Raw genomic sequence first — 23,858 nt, 5'->3', positions numbered from 1 at the left:
AAAAATGCTCTTGTAGATTTGATGAAAACCTACAAGAGCATTTTTTTATTTTTATAACCTCTCGTGGAAATAATAATTTTTTTCTTATTCGACAAATTTAAATTTTCACATATAAGCGTGCAAACACTCTCTAAAAATATAAGAATATGTAGATTTTGTTTATTTTTTGAAAACTCAAAAGAGCATTTTTGGAAAAAAATTTTTTTTTTTATTTCAACAAAAATATATCAAAAAATGATTTTTTCTCGGTCAAATACTTGTATATGGAGACTAGACACAAATTGGAAATTTTTTTTCTGAATTTTTGCACGTTTCAGGCAAAACTATGTCGATTCCCAAAAAAAAATTTTTTTTTACTCTCTCAAGACTCTCAGTACTCACCTCAGGAGCCATAAGAGTGTACGATAAAGTTTTTTTTTTTTTTTTGGGAATTAACCTACTTTTGCCTGGAACGTGAAAGAATGCCAAAAAAAAGATTCTTTGTCGAAGTTAAAATTTTTTTGGCGTTAGAAATTTTTTGGACTGAATTTTTTCATACTCTCTTACGGTATCTGTAATGTAATATAACACAGACAAATATTTCATGGAATTAAAAAAATCGACAAACCTATAATTGTCCGAGAAGTAACCGTTTGGCTACCCCTAAAATGAAAATTGACCACAATCAGAAAAAAAAATCTGAAAGCTTTTAGAGTTAAAACAGGTCGTTAGGGGTCTGTTCATTTTTTAAAATGTGTGGAGTAGTTGTCTGCGTAATATAAAAGATCTCTGGTATCAACGAAAAATTTTAAAGATGTTTTTAGGACTTTTATGCCCATTTTCAGTCTTAGGGGTAGCTGAACGGTTACTTCTGGGGCAATTAGGGGTCTGTCGATTTTTTTTCATTGAATAGGGTAGATGTTTGCGTGTCACAAAAAATTGCAAGCTTCAAACGATGATTTTGTAGAAATTTGGAGATTTTTTTTCTGATTGTGGTCAATTTTCATTTTAGGGGTAGCCAAACGGTTACTTCCCGGACAATTATGGGTTTGTCGATTTTTTTAATTCCATGAAATATTTGTCTGTGTTACATTACATTACAGATACCGTAAGAGAGTATGAAAAAATTCAGTCCAAAAAATTTCTAACGCCAAAAAAATTTTAACTTCGACAAAGAATCTTTTTTTTGGCATTCTTTCACGTTCCAGGCAAAAGTAGGTTAATTCCCAAAAAAAAAAAAAAAAACTTTATCGTACACTCTTATGGCTCCTGAGGTGAGTACTGAGAGTCTTGAGAGAGTAAAAAAAAATTTTTTTTTGGGAATCGACATAGTTTTGCCTGAAACGTGCAAATATTCAGAAAAAAAATTTCCAATTTGTGTCTAGTCTCCATATACAAGTATTTAACCGAGAAAAAATCATTTTTTGATATATTTTTGTTAAAATAAAAAAAAAAAATTTTTTCCAAAAATGCTCTTTTGAGTTTTCAAAAAATAAACAAAATCTACATATTCTTATATTTTTAGAGAGTGTTTGCACGCTTATATGTGAAAATTTAAATTTGTCGAATAAGAAAAAAATTATTATTTCCACGAGAGGTTATAAAAATAAAAAAATGCTCTTGTAGGTTTTCATCAAATCTACAAGAAAATTTTTTATTTTTTTTGTTTTAACCGTTATTTTAACCGTGAAAGCTTAAAATCGATTCTAGCCATTTCGGGAGTAATATGAAAAAATGCTCTTGAATATAAAGGAAAAAATTTAAAAATAGTTGAATTTCATCGATTTTGAAAAATATATATTTCCAATATTTCCAAACAAAAATTCAATTTCAAAATTGCAGCTCAAATAACGAATTTAATAGATTAAAAAAAAAATGCTCTTACAGACAATTCAAATACACACCATCATCACTTTGAAAAATTGTGCTAATCGATATTTTCATGAAGATATCGATTGTTAAAGTTTTCAATTATCGGATGTCGGCTGAATTCACACTCATAATTTTGTTATAATTTTTTTTGCAATGATTTAGTTGCTACAAAAATTTATAAAATTATTAAATATAAACGAAATTAAATTATAATAAAAATTGTTTTTTTTTTTTAAGTTGTTGAAATGTTACATTGCGCCGAAGTTGGCGCAATAACATTAAAACTCTAACCTAGAAAATTTTTCTACTTTGCGTTTGCAAAATATTTTTAGTTGACATTGAAACACGTTTTTAACAATACAAACAATTTGCTTGTTGATATCAAATATTTGTGAAGAAAAGTGAAACAAAGAAGAAATAATATTAAATAATGGCAAGTGTTGAAAATGGAAATAATTGAAAAATGTGCAAAGACTAATAAACGTAGAAAAAGGTTAAATAAAAATCGAAGAAAAAACAGAAACAAGTATTATAATAAATGCAAAATCAAAAATAATTATAATAAACAGTTTAATGATAGTCAGTTATATGATAATTTGGATAATAAACATATGATAGATATAATGGGATTTCAAATACCTGACTCTTTTTGGGAGACTTATAAATTTGCTCAGGATTGGCAACACAAGTACGTATCATTTTTTATTATTATTATGTTCTGCAAAATTATTATTATTAAACAAAAAATTAATGACACTGAATTTAACAGACATCTAACAATTAAATTACAATGAAAAAAATTTAGAAAAAAAAATCCACATGTAGAAACTTCAAATAATTATTAGTGCAAATTTTTTAAATATGTTTTTTATAATAATTGATGGGTTATAAGAATTCAAAAAATTGTCAAATGTCTGCTAATTTCAGTATCATGAAAAATTAGTTTATTTAGCAAAATTTTGATCGTTCAAGTTCAAATTCAAAATTCTTAGTCAAGTATTAAAATACAAAAAAATCGTAAGAGAACTTTTTTATAAAAAATTTAAATCTCTGCAAAAAAGGTCCTCATCAATTTTGACCTATTTCTCGTCTTTTCATCAAAATTTGAATTTAAAGTTGAAAACTTATCCATAGCTTTTAAAAGTTAAAAATGCTGGTTATGGCTAAAATATTGAAAATATAAAAAATCATATGAAACCTTTTTTTGTAGAAAATTAAATTTTCTACAAATAAGGCACTCATAAATTTGGATATAGCTTGCTTTCTTTGTCCAAAATTTGAATTTAAAATTATAAAACTTATCTGTAGTTTTAAAAAGTTTTAAGTACTTATTATCGCTAAAATATTGAAGATAAAAAAAATGATAGAAATACTTTTTTATAGAGAATTAAATTTTCTACAAAAAAGTCCTTATCAATTTTACCGTATTAGAGCAAGAGCCTATGACGGCCAGATCTTCGTTATTTTATAAAAGCTGAAAGTTTTTATTTTCTGTGTATATATATTCCCTATATTGGTAAGAACGACCAGCGACTACCCGGGAAAAAATGATCAGACCTGGCCATGTCTGTTCATGTATGATCAGGTTTGATCATTTTTTCCCGGGTATAGAGTTTAGGTTGTGATTCTTTGGGCAGGTAACAGGTAGTAAAGATGTATAAAATAGTACCTAAAATTTGTTACAGTATAAAGCTCAATTTTGCACGCCTCATAGCGCGAAGCGCGTGAGGTTGTGCTTTATACTCGACTCGTCAAGATCAAGCAATTTTGTGATCTTTAAATGCCTCTATCACAACCATATTACACTTATTCAATAATATAAGTAGATGTACACCGAAAAACACTTAAATTAAACCATCTTTTACTTTCTAAAATCATTTCATGTTGCTATTTTGAAAAAAAAAAAACGTTTTGAAAAAAATTTTACGTGGACGTCCGGATGTCACCCCATTTTGGATATATCAACGATTACTCCCGAACAAATTGATATTTCAAGACCGGACCTTTTTTATTAGTTTAAGAATTCGATGAACTGGGTCCGTATTTTATATCGGTGGCCTAGCTTATGTATTTTTTTTTAAATTGAATTTTTATTAAAATTCACGGATACAACCGTACAAAGCCAAACGAACTTTTCTTATTTGTCACGTGAAAACTTTGGCGCCACTTGATCAAGCTAGATTTTTTTAGACTGCGTGCGCATATGACAAGAAAAAAGGGCGCCGATATTTAAAAAAAAGAGCGTGTGTACAGAGTACACATGTTAGAAGTGAAACTTCTTTGGCAAATTCAATTTAAAATTTATTAATTAATAGTTAATAGATTTCAAAGACAGGAACATAAAGGATTTATGCATATATAGTATTGAAAGGATTAAATGAGAAAAATTTACACTAGTTATATCACATATTCTTTCAATTTATTTCTTCAATATGTACAACATTATCTGATGGTATTTGTAATGGTATGGTTGTCACTAAAGCCTTATGGTAACTAAAATATGAAACATAAGTTCTTGTTTCAATATTTTCTAAATAACGTGTAAAAATGGCATCTATTGTGGTTCCGTATTTAGTTGTCGACATGCTAGGATTATTATTTAATTGCAGACTAAATTTTTCATATAAAAAGTTAATTAATGGTGTCAAATCGTCAGATGCAAAGTTTACGTTAAAACCACCACCTAAAAGAAGAGGTATTTTATCGTAATCTGTATTAGTAAGAGCAGCACCTCCATGGCTATATGCAAGTAATTGTTGATGAAGAAAAGAAATAATATTGTTAAGCTTTTGATTGACAGATATATACACTGCAGCGAAGATAATTTTTTTTCCATCAAGAGATTGACATTCAGCAATACAAATATCACCAGTTACTGTTGCTCCCAATTGCTGTGATGATGATTGCATTGCTGTCATATGAATATTTGGCGTGACAATATTACACGTATTATTATTTTCGTTAGAGTAAATTCGTACTCCTCCTGCTCGAACATTTGGTCGTTTAAATTTTACTATACAGTTGAAATTAGGTATACATATATCTTCAGAGTCATTTAACCAAGTTTCAGATAGAAGTACGATGTTTGAAGCCTGTATAACAGAATTTGTTAGATCCTGAGAATGACTTCGAAGACTTTGACAGTTAAGAGTGTATACATTTAATCCATTATTTTGGCGTATGAAATTGAGAATTTGCTTATCTATTGTTTCCAAACAGTTCATTGAAAGTCTTCGGAATTCATCTTGTAAATGAATCATTGTCGTTGATGGTCTTCTTCCATGATAAAAAGTCAAATCATTACCACTTGTAGTAATGAATAATCCTTTGATATTAGTAACTCGTGATAAAGCAACGTATACTAATGATTGAGAATGTTTCTTATCGTATTCGTAGACAATTTCAGAGTATGTGCTTCCTTGAGACTTGTGTATTGTCGTCGCACAAGCACAAACTAATGGCAGATGTAACCTTTTAACATTAATCGTTTTGTTATTATTTAGTGGTATTGTCGACGATCTTCTTCCGATTGGTACAGCTGTTTTACTAATATTATTAGCCGCAACATGACCAGCAACTTTTTTTCTAATTTTTTCACCAGTTTTCGGCGAATCGGGAAACTCAAGCCATGCAAAAGTTATCTCTCCTGAATCATCTCGTTCAATGCATGCTAATTTTCCGACAGCGCCATTAGCTAAACCATCTGAGACATCAATATTTGTTGTTATCATATAAAAAATACCTTGTACAAATACTGTTTCATATGGTAAACCTCCAGTGTCAATAATTGACATTTTGTGCAATTTCTGTCGTACAAAAGCTTGTTGTTCTGTTGATGTGCATCCAGTATAAATGTCTTGAGCTATAGAAATATGTTTTTCTGAAGATTCATCTAAAATTTTTTTATTGTAAGTTTCGACAGCGTGGTTTGTGTTGTATAAACATATTCCACGGGGACATTGTGTGTTGGCTTCGTCGACAGTAAAGAATCGCGATTGTATTAGTTCCAATTCATGACTTTCTAGTTGTTCACCGTTACCAATTTTGGTTAAAATTGATGAAAATAGTTGATTAGCTTGCCTCATTACTTCGACTAAAGCGTAAAATTTAAGACTTCTCCACAGAATTGGACTAACAATTGTTTGTTTTTGCTGTTTATAAATCGGTGTAGCTCTGACTGGCGGTAATTGACGCAAATCACCAATTAAAATCATGTCCAATCCTCCAAAATTAGTGTCGAAGTTTCCCGTAATTTGTTTTAAGCGTGAATCAATGTGTCCAAGTAATTCAGCACTAATCATGCTTATTTCATCAATAATTATAACTTTTACAAATTTAAAGAGTGCTCGATAATGATGAGCTACTTCAATGCTTAAGGGAAGTAACTTTGAAAGAGTAATCTTGAATGCTGTATGCACCGTGGTACCATCAATTGCTACAGCGGCTTTACCAGTCGAAGCACATGCAATGTATGCGTTGCATAAACCATCAGTATTTGTAAAACGATTATAAATATCCATGATAAGCCGGATAACAAATGTTTTGCCACAACCAGCTGGGCCAGTCAAGAAAATTTGAAGAGGACTTTTATTTGGAGATAATAGATGTGATATTACATGTTGTAACAGTTCAATTTGTTTGCTGTTTGACATTCTCATCAATTTACAAAAGTCTGCATTTGACATCAAATTTTCTTTTTTCTTGGCAATGGGTCCAAGTTTGTTCAGTACAGCCAAACGAATGTCAGCATTGATATCTGAATTCGCATTTTGAAACAAATGTTGATATGGATCAGGTTCAGCGCATCTGGTCGCTGCATCTTCAACATCATCATTTGCAAGATTAATATCATTACGACACAAATTGCGACAAATTTGAATCGTCTTTTGAATGTCAAGATTTGATTCAAATTCTCGTCGACGATTTAAAATCAAATCCTCGTTTTCATCATATATTTGGATGAATTTCAATTCCGACAGAATTTCTGCATCTTCGTTGCGGAAAGGAAAGTGTAAAGACACCATTTCTCTTTTATATTCGTTTAAATCTTGTGCCATATCAAAGTTACGATAGCGAATAATACGTTGTTTATTTCTCTTTAAATAAGTTCCGTTGCTCTGAACAGTATATTTTGCAACAAACTGAGCGAGTGTGACATTTTCCAAGTCTTGATGTCGCTTTTCATATTTGTCGAATCAATCATCACGCCAAATATCAGTTGAATCATCTCCAACACCCATTGCGTCTAATTCTTTTTGAGTTTTTCGGATTCTCTGCCGATCAGTAGGCCACATTGTGGGAATAGTGGTTACAACAGTGGAACATTTGGACATTGGCTCTCGTAAAAGATACCAAGCAGCTTCTTGACTTGTCATCTCTACACTATTTAACATATTGACTCCGATTTTTTGAGTAACTTCAACAATATCAAACTCTGGATGTTCATACATAATTTCGATAATAAGACGTTGAAGATGGCTCACTCCTCTGTTGGTTTTATTGACGTACTCAGCGACGTAAGCGGCACAAGAATACTTTTCCGTAATAAATTGAATATCCATGTTAGACTTCACAATATTGAAAAGAAATGGATTAAATGGATTGTGCCATTTCTCATGAGGCTGGCGTTTTAAAAATACTCTGGGTCTATTGATTCCAGCTCGCAATATATTATGATAGTGGTCATCTGAATGTATATCGTTGTCTTCATAAAATGCATCCATATCGAGATAGTCTTTATTTTCAAGATTTAATCTTATACTCTTGTAATGATTAGAATAATGTTGAAAATCCGGTTCTTCTTTCTGCATAGGTGATAATATAATGGTTCTTTGACAAGGCATAAAAGGAGCCTCGAACCTGCACTTCTGTGGTCTATTGGCAACAATTTCTTTAAAACACGTAAATGTGTGCTTGTGGATCTGAAGTTTCATGTTACCTGATGCTTCTTCAGATGAGACTGAAATTAAGTAATCAATTAATGCTATAGCATCAATTTTGTTATTATTTAGAGCATCCACCGGAGCGTTATTCAACCATAGTAACATGTGAGCGTGTGGACTTCCGCGATGTTGGAATTCAATCCTCTTGAAGTAATCTACAACGTAATATTTCCCAAAAGGACTAAATTTTTTTGATTGCAAAATAGCAACCAAAACATTCACTAACTTGTTAAAGTGAATCGCGCATGTTACAGCATCCTCATTAATTAAAGTCGTTTTCTCCAGATAATGCAAGTTTTCGGCAGCTTCTAGCGTAATGTCGACTCCACAATGTTTTAATTTGTACAATTTTTGAATTAAGTCCGTCCAGCCGATTTCATTAGCACTAATTGTCAAAAAAATTGTTGGTTTACCAAGTTGCCTAATCATAGCAAAAAGGTCTTTTTTACGATTAGACCAATACCATGTCGAGTTTGGAATTGATCGTAGAAAAGCAAGGTTGGTTTCGATACAGTTATTAATATATTGTTCGTCCTCAATTTGTTGTCGAGTGACTGCTGTATTATTACCAACATGTTTAAACGCAATAGTAAGAGAATCACGAACTCTTAATCGCATAATTTTCATTGCAACATATAAAAGATGATACGGTGTTACAGCTCGACGATCAGATCTTCGTAATTCACTTGAAGCTATTGTGAATGGTGTTGCCTTAACTCCTTCTCTGAAGCTCCGAAATTGACCCAAGTAAATGGATGGGAATGACCGGAAGCTCTTCCGCATGTTCATCGAACAACAAACTCCGTGGAGTATTTTGTTCTCCTGGTGCAATACGTAAGTATTGATCCTCATTCCATAACAGTGTATGTTGTTGAGCAGTTAAACTCTCTTCAATGGGTATGTGTTCACTTATATCTTCTAGAGGAACGTTAATTGGGATTGAGTCGTTTTCGAAAAAATGATTGATCCAATGTTATTTCATACATTGTATAAAGTGGAGATTTTAACAAAAATTGTAACCAAGCTTTTATAGTACGCTTGTTAATCATACCGTGTAAATAACTGGATCTATGAATTTTTTTTCGTTTAATACAGTAATCGTCATCAACGTTTCTTGGTAGACTTTTCATCATTGTATCAACGCATACTGGAACATTAATAACTTGTCCTAAAATTCCGTACTGACCATTCACATGCCTTAAACGTCGAATCTGCATAAAAGGAAGACGAGGTGAAATGAGTCTTTCAGATAAAATATCCAATAGTGGTAAATGATCGGGGATTTGTGGATATTTAAACCCGTTATACACTGACATCATTGGAATTTTATCTTTATTCAATGATGTAAAGCACGTAGTGCATAAAGCAATCTTCTCTATAGATGTAAGAGGAAGAATTGTATTTAAAATCTGTTGATGTTGATTAGATGCAGATTTGAGATCTCTTTTAAACCACAACCTATCACAGACTGAGCAAATATGTCCGAACGGGTTATTGATGAATTTAGTCTTAAACTCTTCATGAGCTTTTTTATGATGATAAAAAGTAGAATAAGGTACACGCAAATCATTAGCCTGGAAGCCTCTCGTAACGTTGTTGATACTTGGCGTCGTTGTAGTATTTGGAATGTCTCTAATAATAAAATCTGCTTCAGATAAAATTGCACCCTCTTGATCCCTAGTACACGGATTATCTGTTGAAAAGATTTCAGTAGATGGAGCATTTAGTACTGAGTTTTTAAGGATCATCGTAGATTTTTTCCGAGCTCTATACTGACGACTACGGTCGGCTGGTGTTCTTGACGTTTTTGGTAAATCCGAAAGAGAATTTTCTTGATGTATTTCAGCTTGAACATCAATCGACGTAGAGCAGGTTGGCTCTGAAATTGCAGAATTTTTTAGGGCCTTCTTCCGGGCTCTATACTCACGACTATGTTCTGCTGGTGTTTTTGACTTTCTTGGTGGATCCGAAACAGAATGTTCTTGATGTACTTCAACTTGAACATCAATCGACGTAGAGCAGGTTGGCTCTGAAATTGCAGAATTTTCTAGGGCCTTCTTCCGGGCTCTATACTCACGACTACGTTCTGCTGGTGTTTTTGACTATCTTGGTGGATCCGAAACAGAATTTTCCTGATGTACTTCAACTTGAACATCAATCGACGTAGGGCAAGATGGCTCTGGATTTGCAGGATTTTCTCGGGCCTTCTTCCGAGCTCTATATTCACGAGTACGTTCTGCTGGTGTTTTACGTTTTTTTCTAGGTGACATCGGAGTGCAGCTAATAGATTGTTGATCAATGTATGTAGTTAAATTTTCTGAAAATAAAATAAAATTAGAAATTTTCGAATTTACTACATATGCGTTATGTTATATAGTAATTTTATTTAAACACTAAACTAAAATAAAAAGAATTTATAATTTTATTTTTTGAAATTTTTAATTACTAAAAAAAAATTTAATAACAATAAAAATAGATAATGAACTTAATTAATGACAGGCAACAGTGATAGTATAAATATTATATAGAATGCAATATAGAGAATGTAGGTTATACATGGTACTTTGCGCATATTCATGTGATCAAAATAAAAAGAAAAATGTAATTATTAAAATAATTAATTATTCAATTAAATATAAAAAAATAAATATATTATTAACATTACATCAGTTAAATAATGTATACCTTACTTGATATACATTTATTTCAAATCTAATAACAAGTATTAATGAAAAAAGAAATAAATAAAGTATTACTTACTGCGAACAACTGCTTGATCAACAAGGATTTATTATTAACTGTCAACGAACAATAAATATTTATCACTAGTTACTATAAAAATATCTGAATGAATAAAACAGTATAAACAAACACGAGGTTATAAAATACATAATAATAATAATATTTAAGAGCAGTGTACCTACAGTCTAAAATACAACGCATGTGCACATGAAAATAACATTTCTATAGTGTAAAAGTATAGTTTTCCTTTATATCTTTATCTTTTTCTCTTCGACTACGTACATATATGCGTCCTTTAATGTGACGCTCATATTATGATTATTGTGACGCTCATATTATTATTATTGTGACGCGACCTTGAAATTTTACCCTCAACGCGCGCAAAGAAGTTTCACTTCAAAAAGATAAAAAATACTCTGTAAGAAATTACTTAATTATAATTTTTTTTTTTTAATTAATTATACAATTAATTTTTTTCTTAAAAAATGATTGAGCGTTATGAGGCGTGCACTTTTGGATTTTCCAAACTTTTTTTATATTTTCTTCGGGATAACTTTAGAAATCTCGTCATTCATTGCCGGACAATTATGACAATTGCTACCCTCTGCCAGACATCCCTAACCTTTAATAAATTATAATTGTACTTTCGTTATAATATAAAAGCTAAATTTTATAAATCGAGGGTTTTCTAACGCAACCACGCACCTCGATTTTTAAGATGAAAGGGTTCTACTGAAAAATTAATAATTAATTATAAACGCGTTACTGAAAAAAAATATAAACCAGATTATAATAAATACAATAGTATTTTTAGAAAATACAATTGATAAATATTGTTTTTAGATGAATATTAATTTTTTATAAGCTATTTTTTACCTCATCTCTAAAATTGTCATTTTTGAGATATGAGGTTGTTTTAGAAAATCATCGATATGTTACTTGGGGACCTATAAAAAAATGTTACCTCAATAGCCGGACAGTTTTAATGGTTTTTACATTTTGCCAGACACATTGAAAGTCTGCTGTAGGTGCGAGCGCGAGGTAACAACTGTTAAAGAGGGTGCGAGTGAAATAATGCGCTTAGTCGACTGCGCATCATCTGGATTTAGTGATGTATTGAACAATTATGCGTAGGTACAACCAACGTTTTATAATTGATATTTGAGCAGTTTTTTTGTGAAATAAAAGTGTGACTTTAGTGAAAAGTGTTATCATGGGAGATACATTAATTTGTTTCGTTTGTAATAAAAAGTGATGGTAATATAATATTGTTCTCGGAGGAAACGTTAAAAAAATGTCGAACTGTTCTGAAAATCAGAAAAAAACATAACCTTAAATATAAAGACATTATTTTGCCTGATGAGTATACAGAAAATGGGTATCACCGGGGATGTTATAAAGCGTTTACAGAACTTATGAAAAAATACGTAACTTCTGAACCTGAAAATTCAACAAAAAACAGTAAAAAACAAAAATCAGCCAGTGTACCTACAGACAATAGCTCAACAACCTCGTTGATTCCTAAGGTGACCACAGAACTATCTCATTTACAGTCTTCCTCTACAGAATCTTCAATAATACTGCAATCAAGTTTAACTTCTGAATCAATAGGACTTCAATCTACAACTTCTCAAGAAAATATTGAAATTTGTGAACCAGATGTTAGTGAAGATAATGATTCAAGGCACTGTTGTATTGTCACTCAAAATTTTAAACGCGTTTTTCTCAAAACTATGTTTTCAAAGACAGTTGTGAAGATTTCTCGAGAACTACTCAACCGATATTGATAAAATTTTAGATAGGTCTTCGAGATATAATTTACAAGATCTGAGACGGAGAATTTTTTTTTCCAATGACAACTAAATATTAAAAAAAAAAATGCCGTGAAATTTTATCCAAATTTTTCATTTTTTTGTAAAAACCTCGGCCAAAAATCATTTTCAGTTTTCATTTTTTTTTCCTTCGTTCAAGACCTAGTTTGAAGTCTTAATTCACAATGGCAGAGTTTTTAATATTTTTAACTTCCCGCTAAGAAAATTAAAAATTAAAAAAAATCGGGAAGTTATTGTTTTTACCCCATTTTTCGAAAATCGAGTTGTTATCAGATCTCGACTTTTTGAGGTCTTAGGAAGCTTTCCTGACTACTCCCGCGATGGTGTCCGTGCGGCTGTATGTATGCGTGCGTGCGTGCGCGCGTGTGTGTGTGTGTGTGTGTGTGTGCGTGTGTGTGTGTGTGTTTTTTTTTTTAACTTAGGGGAGGGGAATCCCTTTTATGGATTCCAGGCATAGCTGTTCGGCCTGGATATGTGGTGACTCGACGCAGCGTCATATTAAAACTCGACGCTAATGCCCCTACCTACTAAACCCTAAACCCCTTTTCTTCTTTCCTCTAATCCCTCATGGAAACCGCCGTCAGGCATTACTTGGTGAGGGGAGGATCTAGCTACTGCTATTCCTTCTGGTGGCTAAGGTGTTATTTTTCCTTCCTTCTAGTTTCTGTCATTTGCCCTTTTTTTTTCAATCGAACGCAGCTCTGTAAGCACTTCAGTGGTAAACGTGCTTGTGGCGTTCCAGGCAGCTTCGGATGACAGCATTTCTTCTACTATTAACTCTGGTGTGATTTTCTTGTTCAGGATCTTCTCTAACTCATCACGCTGTGGGTTAAAACAAGGGCACTCAAAGAAAACGTGTTCCGCATTTTCAGCAACTCTTGGGCAAGACGGACACTCTGGGGAATTATCGTGATTAAAGCGATGAAGGTACTCCCGGAAACAGCCGTGTCCTGACAACATCTAGGTCAAATAGTAGTTGGCCTCGCCGTGATTCCGGTTAAGTCTCCTGCTCTGCTTCGGGCCTCCAACATTCGGCATCAGTCTTGATAGACTAGTTACCACCGCTGATGCTTTAGCACTTACGTGTTCGACCTGTTGCTTAAAGTTCAGTCGGGCATCCAGCGTCACCCCCAGATATCGGATAAATGGTTGCGATGCGATCTCCTGCTCGCCGACATTTAGCTTGATGTTTTCTACGATCTTTCTGCTGGTGATGAGCACAGCTTCAGTTTTGTGCTTGGCTAACTCCAACTTCATCATCTCCATCCATAGGTTAATCCGGCTAAATGTGATATCGAAAGCCAGATTGATCTCTTCCAAGTGTTTCGCGACAATCACTACCGCTACTTCATCGGCATATGCAACAAGTTTCACCTCTGATGGTAATGCAACTCTCAGGAGACCATCATACATGATGTTCCACAGCAAAGGACCCAAAACCGAGCCCTGTGGCACTCCTCCGGTTATTTCGTACTCCCTTGGACCGTTTTTCGTGTCATATTTGAGGACTCTGTCTGTAAAGTAGTTTGCTACCATTCTGCGCAGGTATCCTGGTACTTCTTTATCTTCGAGAGCTCGCATGATGCAGTCCCAGTTAGCGGAATTGAAGGCATTTTTGATGTCCAAGGCAGCCACTAAACAATACTTCTTTCTGCCACGTTCCCATCTCTTTCCAGCGATTGCCTCCTTAGCTGTATCGACTACCAGGTTGATCGCATCCAGCGTTGATCGTCCTTTCCGGAAACCATACTGGCCTTCTGCTAGGAGTGGATCGACGACTGCTTCTATTCGTTGGTGCATTATACGCTCTAATATCTTACCCGCTGTACCCAGCATGCAGAGTGGTCGGTAGGATGATGGCTCGTCTGGTGGCTTCTTCCCTTTAGGGAGAAGTACAAGTCTTTGCTGTTTCCATCTTCTAGGAAAAATCCCTTCTTTGAGGCACGAATCGTAGGTATCTAAGAATAGATTTTGCGCTGCTTTAATAGCTGTTTTTAATGCAATATTCGGGATTCCATCCAATCCCGGCGCCTTATTATTCCCTACTCGGTTGCACGCCTCCATCAGTTCCTCTTCTGTGACAGGTGGAATGTCTTCTCGATTTACTGGCAATGAAGAATAGCCGAACTTACTTTGTCGAGGAAACAGCGTAGAAACTATTTTTTCCAGGAGCTGTGGACACGTAGGTGATGGCATTGGCTGGCGCTTCAGGTGGGTCATGACCACCCTATACGGTCTGCCCCATGGGTCTTTTTCTACCTCATCGACGAGTTCCTTCCAACAGCGTCTTTTGCTATCTTTGATGGCCTCGTTCAGTTCTCGTCCGGCCTTTTTGTATTCTGCTACCAGCTCCGCAGAGTTAGGTCGTCGGTAGCCACGCTGTGATAATCTTCTCTTTTTGTGACAGGCTGTGCGAAGGGCGTTAATCTGATCATTCCACCAGTGCACCGATGGTCTTTTATTGATGCCACGCTTACGGAGCATGCAGGTGTCGCACGCCTGAGCAATTCTCGTCATTAAGTCCTTCGTCTTCTCTACAGCATTTCCTGTGATGATGGTCGAGTCACTGTCTAAGGCTACTACCAAAGCTTCCGAGTCAAAGTCTTTCACTTTCCATCCAGCTGCATTATTTTGTCTAGTTGCTCTTTGAGGGTTTCGGCCAGCCGATATTTCCCAAAGTATTGCACTGTGGTCGCTGGCGGTGTAGGTGTTTAAGACTTCCCAAGAATAGTTTCCTTTCAATAAGCTGCTGCTGACGAATGTGAGGTCTATTATCGAACTAGTCTCTCCCTTGGTATATGTTGGTGTCTCACCGATGTTGAGAAGGACCACATCCAGTGAGGTCATTGCTTCACGTAGTGCCTTGCCTCGCGCATTAGTCTGCTTGCTGCCCCAGTCTACCGTCCAGGAATTGAAGTCCCCTGCTATAGCTACTGGGTAGTATTGCTTTGCGTCTTCGGTCAGTCGATCCAGGAAGTCAGTAAAGTCGGCAATGGAAAGGCTAGGTGGTGCATAGCAACTATAAAAACGGATGTCGTTAATAGACGCTGCTACAAAGCCGATGCTATCATTGCTCACTATGATCTGGAAGGGAAGTTTGCCACAGGACCAGATGACAGCCTTGGTGGTGCTGTCAGTTTCCCAAGGTTGGTTATTCAGGTGTCTGTATGGCTCTGCTATTATTACTAAATCAAGCTCTAATTCATGCACGGTCTGCACGAGCAGATCATGCGCGGCCTCACAGTGATTGAGGTTAAGCTGTAATATCCTCATGTTTGCTTGCTTGTCATTCTCTGGAGTGCCTCTTTGTATACCGGGCACCTGTATGTGCCGGCGTGATGGGCAGCGTTCTCTGCGCTCTTATTTTCCGCGTATAATACACACTTCGCTGGGTTTTTACAGTCCGCAATCTTGTGTCCTTCTTGGCCGCATCTGATGCATAGCTTGGATCGATCTGTCTTGCTTCTGCACTGGGGTCCGTGGTGCCCGAAATGCCAGCCTTATTTTCCGCGTATAATACACACTTCGCTGGGTTTTTACAGTCCGCAATCTTGTGTCCTTCTTGGCCGCATCTGATGCATAGCTTGGATCGATCTGTCTTGCTTCTGCACTGGGGTCCGTGGTGCCCGAAATGCCAGCCTTATTTTCCGCGTATAATACACACTTCGCTGGGTTTTTACAGTCCGCAATCTTGTGTCCTTCTTGGCCGCATCTGATGCATAGCTTGGATCGATCTGTCTTGCTTCTGCACTGGGATCCGTGGTGCCCGAAATGCCAGCATTTGTAACATTGGGTAGGTTTCCTCGTGGCTCTAATTCGGCAGTTGACCCAGCCAATTCGGATTTTACCGCTTCCTTCTAATATCTTCTGAGCTGCTGCAGCCGGTAGTGTCACGACAGCGGTTTGGGTACCTCTGTAGGCTTTGCGGATCTTGATTGTCTCTGGTGGTATTTCGCAGAGCTCCTTGGTTACCGTATGCAGGGCAGCCTGAATATCCTCCTTTGTTGTGGTGTCATCTAGGTCTCGGATCTCGATGTCTTCTTGTGGCCCTTTGCAGATCACTTTGGCCTCCTCCTTAAGAATGTTTGCGATGGTCTGTTGCAGGCCTTGGCCTTTGACCACGCTCTTCCGCGAAATCATAATCAGCAAGTCCCCGCTTCTGGTCTTGTTGATCTTGTCCACCGTTGTGCGAACCTGCTCATCAGGGACGTCCTTCTTTATGCGACGCAGAATCTCGGCGTACTTTGCTTTCTCGGCCGGGTGGATGATCAGTGCGTCGGGTCTGATCCATTTGAGCGGTTTTTTGCGCTTAGGTTCCGGCCTGGGCTTCTTTGGAGGCTCCTTTGGGAGCTGTTCTTTGGCTAGCCTCCGTTTCTCTTTCATGGCATGACTATGTCACTTTCTCGTGACATGGTCATGCTCAAGGGCATTGGCAATGTCTCCGCAGGAAGCTCACTAGGTGTGAGCACAATTGAGCTTCGTTCGCTGTGTACGACCGCATCAATGCATGTCACCATGCATATTCTACCGACACTGACGAAGAATATATGGCGAGGCTTTCGCCTACCTCCGAAGAGGCCGTTTCCTGGGCTCAAAAGAGCTATACACGCACGTATATTTGTCCTACTCCCACCATAACGAGATCACAGCCCAGTTCGCGGGCAAGGAAAAACCGCCGTTCTCTTGTGTTTATACACATTCATTGAACAGCTACCGACACTGACGGTAGATCTTCCATCGTTCGTGATCGCTGATCCGAAATGGCCGCATCTTGAGAATCTCAAGCTCGCTGACCCGCAGTATCTACAGCCACGCCTTGTAGATATTATTCTAGGTGTATCACCAGCCGCACAGATCATGAACGCAGAGATTCAACGAGGACCTCGCAATGCTCCTATTGCACAATCCACCACGCTTGGTTGGATTGTCTATGGAGCTGTCACCGCTAAATACGCTTCCACGTCACACGCAGCATTACATGCGTCATTAGATACAGAATTACAAGACGCTATCGCTAAGTTTTGGGAACAGGAAGAGGTTCCGTCAGGTAATTCACCGCTCAACACCGCTGAGGAAGACGAATGTGAAGTTCACTTTCGTCAAACGCATTATCGACAGCCTGATGGACGCTACGTAGTGAGATTACCGCTTAAGGCCCTTGAGAGTCAACTTGGCGACTCTATCAACGCAGCTATGGGGTCACTCCGCAGATTAATAACTTGCTTGTCGCGAGAAAGAGAATATTCTGACATGTATCGTGCATTCATGGCAGAATACATTCAACTAGGACACATGGTACGAGTACCTGTCAACGAATTGCCCGCAAACGCTTACTTCTTGCCTCACCATGGGGTATTGAAGCTTGATAGTGCCACTACGAAGCTTCGCACAGTGTTCAATGGTTCCTGTGCAACATCTACAGGAATTTCATTGAACGACATTCTTCACGCAGGACCCAAAACGCAAATTGACATTTTTGACGGGATGTTGAGAATCCGCTGCAACAGGATTCTATTCGCTACTGACATCACCAAGATGTTCAGACAGATTGAGGTCGACTCGCTTTATTGGCCGCTTCAGTGCATTCTCTGGATAGATGAGAATGACTCAATAGACGCTTACTGTCTCAAGACAGTCACATACGGAACCGCTAGTGCACCTTTTGACGCAGTACGTGTGCTTATCCAACTAGTAAAGGATGAAGGACACCGCTTTCCGCTAGCTGTTGCTCCAATGTTGAAAACACGCTACGTAGATGACATCTACGGTGGAGCAGACAACGAAGAAGACGCTATCAAGGCTGCAGTACAAACAAAAGCTCTGTGTGCAGCAGGCTGCTTCCCGCTTGCCAAATGGGCTAGCAATAGCCCATGGTTACTCGCTGAAGTCGCTCCAGAAAAGCAGCTGGATACACCGCTTAAAGAAATCAGTGATGCACCAGTAAAAGTCCTGGGCATGTACTGGAATCCACGCACTGACGCTCTCCAGTTCAAGTACACGCTACCGCCAGAGACGCCCAAGACAAAAAGAGCTATTTTGTCTGAAATCGCTAAGCTGTATGATCCGCTAGGACTTCTCGCACTAATAGTCGTCAAAGCCAAGATCTTTATGCAAGATCTGTGGCTAAATAGAGTGTCATGGGACGAACAATTGTCACCATCACTCATTCATAAATGGACTGGATACCGCGAGGATCTTCGAAACATCGAATCCATCCGCATTCCACGCTGGAATAATATAGCACCTGGAGCAACTATGGAATTGCACGGGTTCTCAGACGCTTCGCAAAACGCTATGGCTGCCACTGTTTATTTGAGAGTCACTGACGCTGATGGGAACACAAAGGTCTCACTTTTGTGTTCAAAAACGCAAGTAGCACCGCTGAAGACCATGACAATCCCACGCTTGGAATTATTTGCCGCATGGTTGCTAACACAACTGATACTTCATGTCAAAGAAGTTCAGTCGCTTGAAAATGTCAGGATCAATCTCTGGACTGACTCCGCTGTGACTCTCGCATGGATTAAAAGTCCAGCAATCCGCTGGAAGACATTCGTCCGCAATATAGTGGGAAAAATCCAAGAAACGCTTCGAGATGTCTCCTGGAAATTTATTCCAGGAAAACAAAACCCCGCTGACTGCGCTTCAAGAGGTATACCTACGCTAAAACCGAAACAACACGCTCTCTGGTGGCATGGACCAACTTGGCTTCATGAACCAGAATCCTCTTGGCCCACTCTGGAACCTCCAACCGACAACGCAACGCATCGAGAAGAACGCCAAGGTCTGACACTAGTAACTTGGAAAGCAGAAAATTGCCTGCTCCAACAATTACTGTCGCATTACACGCATCTGTTTCCACTGCTACGGAAACTCAGCATCTGGCATCGTGCCATCGACCGCTTTAAAAGAGTTCCACAATCTTCGCTGGCCTACCCGCTTACTCCATCAGACCTGGAGCGCGCTCTATTGACCTTGATTAAGTTCACTCAAGGACAATACTTCGCTAGAGAGATTCACACGCTACAAGATGGTGATGGTCTGCCTAAAAATAACAGCATCACTAAGCTGACTCCGTTCATCGACCATCAGGGGGTCCTGAGAGTCGGTGGCCGCTTGAAAAACGCATTGCTGGACCCAGAAGAGAGGCATCCAGCGATTCTACCGCGACAATCACCGCTTACATCAATTTTGATTGATGATTCGCACCGCAAAACGCTTCACGGAGGTACTCAGCTTACGCTCGCTGATTTACGCAAGAGTGTCTGGATCATTGGAGGCCGTGTTCCAGTCAGATCATTTATTTTACGCTGCGTTATCTGCACGAGACACCGTGGAGAACGCGCTCAACAGTTGATGGGTCAACTACCCGCCGCACGAGTACAGCCAACTCGAGCCTTCTTGCATACAGGACTCGACTACGCTGGACCTATCACGCTGAAAACGTTTCAAGGACGTGGAGCAAAAACATACAAAGGCTGGATTGCAGTCTTTGTATGCATGTTCAGTTCAGCTGTACATTTAGAGCTAGTAACTGACTACACCGCTGCCGCTTTCATCGCCGCTTCACTAGTCGCCGAGGTATCTGCTACACGCTATATTCAGACTGTGGAACCAATTTTGTAGGAGCAGATAAAGAGCTGAAACGACTATTCGCTGCAGGATCCCGCACATTACGAGAATTATTAACCTTGACCGCTCAAGATGGCACGAACTGGAAATTCAATCCGCCTGGAGCTCCACATTTTGGAGGAAAATGGGAAGCCGCTGTGAAATCTATCAAATTTCACCTTCGAAGAACAATCGGAGACTCGCTGTTGACGCTTTAGCAATATTCAACGCTACTGGCTCAAATTGAAGCCATATTGAATTCCAGACCGCTCACACCGCTGAATGAAGATCCTGCTGACCTGGCTGTACTGACTCCAGGTCACTTCTTAATCGGACAGTCACTGACCGCTATCCCAGAGCCATCGCTGACAGATTTACAACCTGCTCGGCTCTCGCACTGGGAACAAGTCCAGCAAATGGTTCAACATTTCTGGAGACGCTACTACCAGGACTGCATCCACCGCTACCAGGCCATTTCAAAGTGGCATCATCGACGCAACCAGATCAAGGTGGGTTCAGTTGTACTGATCACCACTGAGGATCTCCCGCCAACCAAGTGGCCATTAGCCAAAGTAATTGCTGTCCATCCAGGTGAAGATGGACAAATCCGCGTGGTAACGGTTAAGACAGTTAACACAGAGCTGGTTCGTCCAATTACAAAGCTCTGTATCCTGCCGCTAACGCATGAAGAAGATGATCTTGTCAACGCAGCCGCCAACCCGGGGGAGAATTTTCAGTGAACAAGGCCCAGTAGCAATTAACTCGCCCCTGGGGAACTCCCAATTTCACGAGCCGCACCTGTCGACCGCTAGTTCCCGCAAAAACTAACCGCCTATGAATGCTTAGCTTGACTAAGTGGTGATCGCTCCGCTGACATGCGCAATCAGCCTTCTTCCCCAAGTCGACGAGGAAGAAGACGCATTATTATTATTATCTTTCGCTTCCACGCTTTCGTTGCAACAAGTCGCCATTAATTCCGCTTTACTTTCGCTTATTGTTAATTAACCGCATTTCGCTATTTTTATAATTTAAATTGCTTAAATTAACCGCTAATAATTCGCTCTGATTTGTTACAGATAAATTGTGTTATTTGTGCATTTATTTCACCGCTTTTACAGTGCCGGCAGAGTGTTCACCCACGTGTCAACCGGTATCGCTTGTGCTAACCACGCTGTGTATCATAAATCCGCTTTTATTTAAACAATCCGCTATTTAACATATTAAATATAACTTGTATTTAGTGTAAATAAATTTATAGTGTTAATTTTGATAATTATTTACGCGTTTTAATTGAGATATCCAGACCTAAACCTGATCCCCGCTTTTCCGCTCTTTCAGTAATTATTCAAATGGGTTACATGAATTATCCAATAGGTTAAGAAAAGTATTATAAAATTTTTATTATTTATTAAAAAACATAACATAATTAAATAATAAATATTTTAATGCTAATAGTTTTAATATTGCAACAACTTAAATATTTTATAAAGATTTAGCTTTTAAATGATGCAATAACTTTTCAATAATAGTTTTAGTTTTAGTAACACGTACTTTGTTATTTTTATCTTTTGCTAATAATTTTTTTATTCCAGCATCTTCATCTTCACAAAAAGTTTTCACTAAGTCTTCATAGCTAATATCAGCATCAGCAATTTTTTTTTATGTCACTAGATATGCAAGTTCCTAATTTATCAAGTGTTTTTAACTGTGTAGCTGATTTTTCAGCATTACAAACACTCGCAATTTTATCAGTCCAAGTTATGCTACGATCGATTAATTGCTTCGTTTTGATTTTAAGATTCTGAATAATTTTGACTAGCATTAAAGCATCGTTTACAGCATTATGCGCACTTTCCGTAGAAATTTGAAGCCACGAAGCTAGACCAGTTAGAGTGCACTCTCCTTTTTTTTTACGATTTGTTACTGATTTAATTAGAGGTAGTGTATCTGGAAAATCTACAACGACATACTCAAAATCATCAGTCATAGTAATTTTTTTTACAGAATTAATAAGAATAGGAGCATCAAATTTGCACTTGTGAGCAACTAAGACCACTGAATGCTTCAGTTTCGTAAGAAAGTTACGAAAAGCATCCTAAGTTAATCTTAGTGGAATTGATGGTACTCTGGTACCATTGAGCATTAATTCACCTCTAACATTTGTTAAACCATTTGCTTCAGACGCTGCAATTTTTTGAATAGGGTTTACATAAACTGAAAATTTAGATTTATTGTACTGAGCCGCGATTTGAAGAATATCAGATTGTTTAGAGAAGCTTGATGTTTCCAATCGTCAATTTACGTTCAATTTCGGCCTATTTATGACAACTTTCTTTAGCTATTTCCTCAACAGCTGTTCCCATCTCATTTTCATATTTTTCGAAGGTTTTTGAATCAATTGTACGCATTTTAGTTGTTTAGCTAAATGAGTAACTTCTATTATTCTCCTTCCCGGTACAATGTCAAACAGAGAAGAGGTTAGATCACATGTTTTCTTTCTTTTTTGTCCGTTCTTGCATTGAGAAATACGTTAGTTATAAATTTTTTCGTTTACTCGCCTTCCTTTCTAAAAATAACGCTTTTTTCCGTCACTCATTATTTGTTTATTCTTCCAAGATTTTATAATTAAATATCACTGAATAGCATTACTTGTGAACATAACACTCACGTACACATCACAAACGCGAATAGAGTAGTCAACGCTTGCGCAACCGCGATAAAATGTACTGCGTAGCCAAACTTTTTAAAAAATATTAAAAATTAAAGCCTTGTTATTTTATTTAAATTTAAAATAAATTATCAATTATTTGATAATAATATAGTTATTTAATGCATAAAAAAATTATTTCGGTAAGCTAAATGTTATTAAATCACTAGTAAAAACTTGTTACGTTTTCTGAAAGTACAGTCTCGAGCAAAATTAATCCTTCTCAAGTCACGTATTATAGTATAACTATACATATGCATTGTGAGATGAAACTCAGTGAACGGACTGTACGTCCCTGTACGTCCCATACTTCCTTAAACATGTATCTTTAAGACATGTATTTTGTGATAATTGTTATATATATTTAAAAAAAATTTCCTTAAACTTTGATTTAAAAGTTAATTTAAATTTTATGATTTCTTTTTCTACAATTTCAAAATTATTTCATTTAAAATTTATAGGAAATTTGGAATTTTTTTTTTTTAATTTTCCGGGAAAAAATGATCAGACTTGACCATGCCTGTTCATGTATGATTAGGCCTGAAATTAGACCTGATAATGCCTGTTCATGTATGATCAGGTCTGAAATTACACATGATCATGCCTGCTCATGCCTGAAGCGTCAAATACGCTCAGGCCTGAACAAGCCTGTTCATGTCTGATCAGACCTGTTCATGCCTGAAGGGTTAAATATGCTCAGGTCTGATCAGGCCTGTCCATACCTGTTCATGTCTGAAAAGTTAAATACGCTCATGTCTGATCACGCCTGTCCATCCCTGTTCATCTCTGTTCATGTTTGAAGCGGGAAATACGCTCAGGCCTGTTCATGTTTAAAGCATTATATATCCTCAGGCTTGTTCATGTCTGTCCATGCCTAGAAAAGTTAATTAAATTTACTCTACGGTAGGTTTTTAATGATAATCAAAATACTTTTATTTATTGAATAATAAAATATACCGTTTATTGATAAGATACAAATTTATTAGTCGGAATTAATGTACATACACTGAGCATATTCAAAAATTTTTTCTTAGCATATTTGGTTATTAGTATGAACAGGCATGGACAGGTATGATCGGGCCTGAGCGTATTTAACGCTTCAGACATGAACAGAGATGAACAGGAATGGACAGGCGTGATCAGACATGAGCGTATTTAACTTTTCAGACATGA

General features: G+C 37.2%; 1 protein-coding gene across 1 annotated transcript in view; it reads left to right on the top strand.

The window, feature by feature from the left end:
* The first annotated feature begins 2,046 nt into the window (after positions 1-2,046).
* LOC123270346 (gem-associated protein 8-like) overlaps positions 2,047-23,858 on the top strand; it is a 30,013-nt gene continuing 8,201 nt past the window's right edge. Inside the window, exon 1 of the mRNA XM_044736345.1 lies at positions 2,047-2,539. Within this exon, the coding sequence (XP_044592280.1) occupies positions 2,298-2,539 (242 nt within the window). The 5' untranslated portion in view covers positions 2,047-2,297. The remainder of the gene's footprint in view (positions 2,540-23,858) is intronic.

The sequence above is a fragment of the Cotesia glomerata genome, linkage group LG8 (assembly GCF_020080835.1).
Source record: "Cotesia glomerata isolate CgM1 linkage group LG8, MPM_Cglom_v2.3, whole genome shotgun sequence".
NCBI classification, from domain to species: Eukaryota; Metazoa; Arthropoda; class Insecta; order Hymenoptera; family Braconidae; genus Cotesia; species Cotesia glomerata.
Note: the sequence above shows the minus strand (reverse complement) of the source record. Positions and strands in the feature narration are given on the sequence as shown.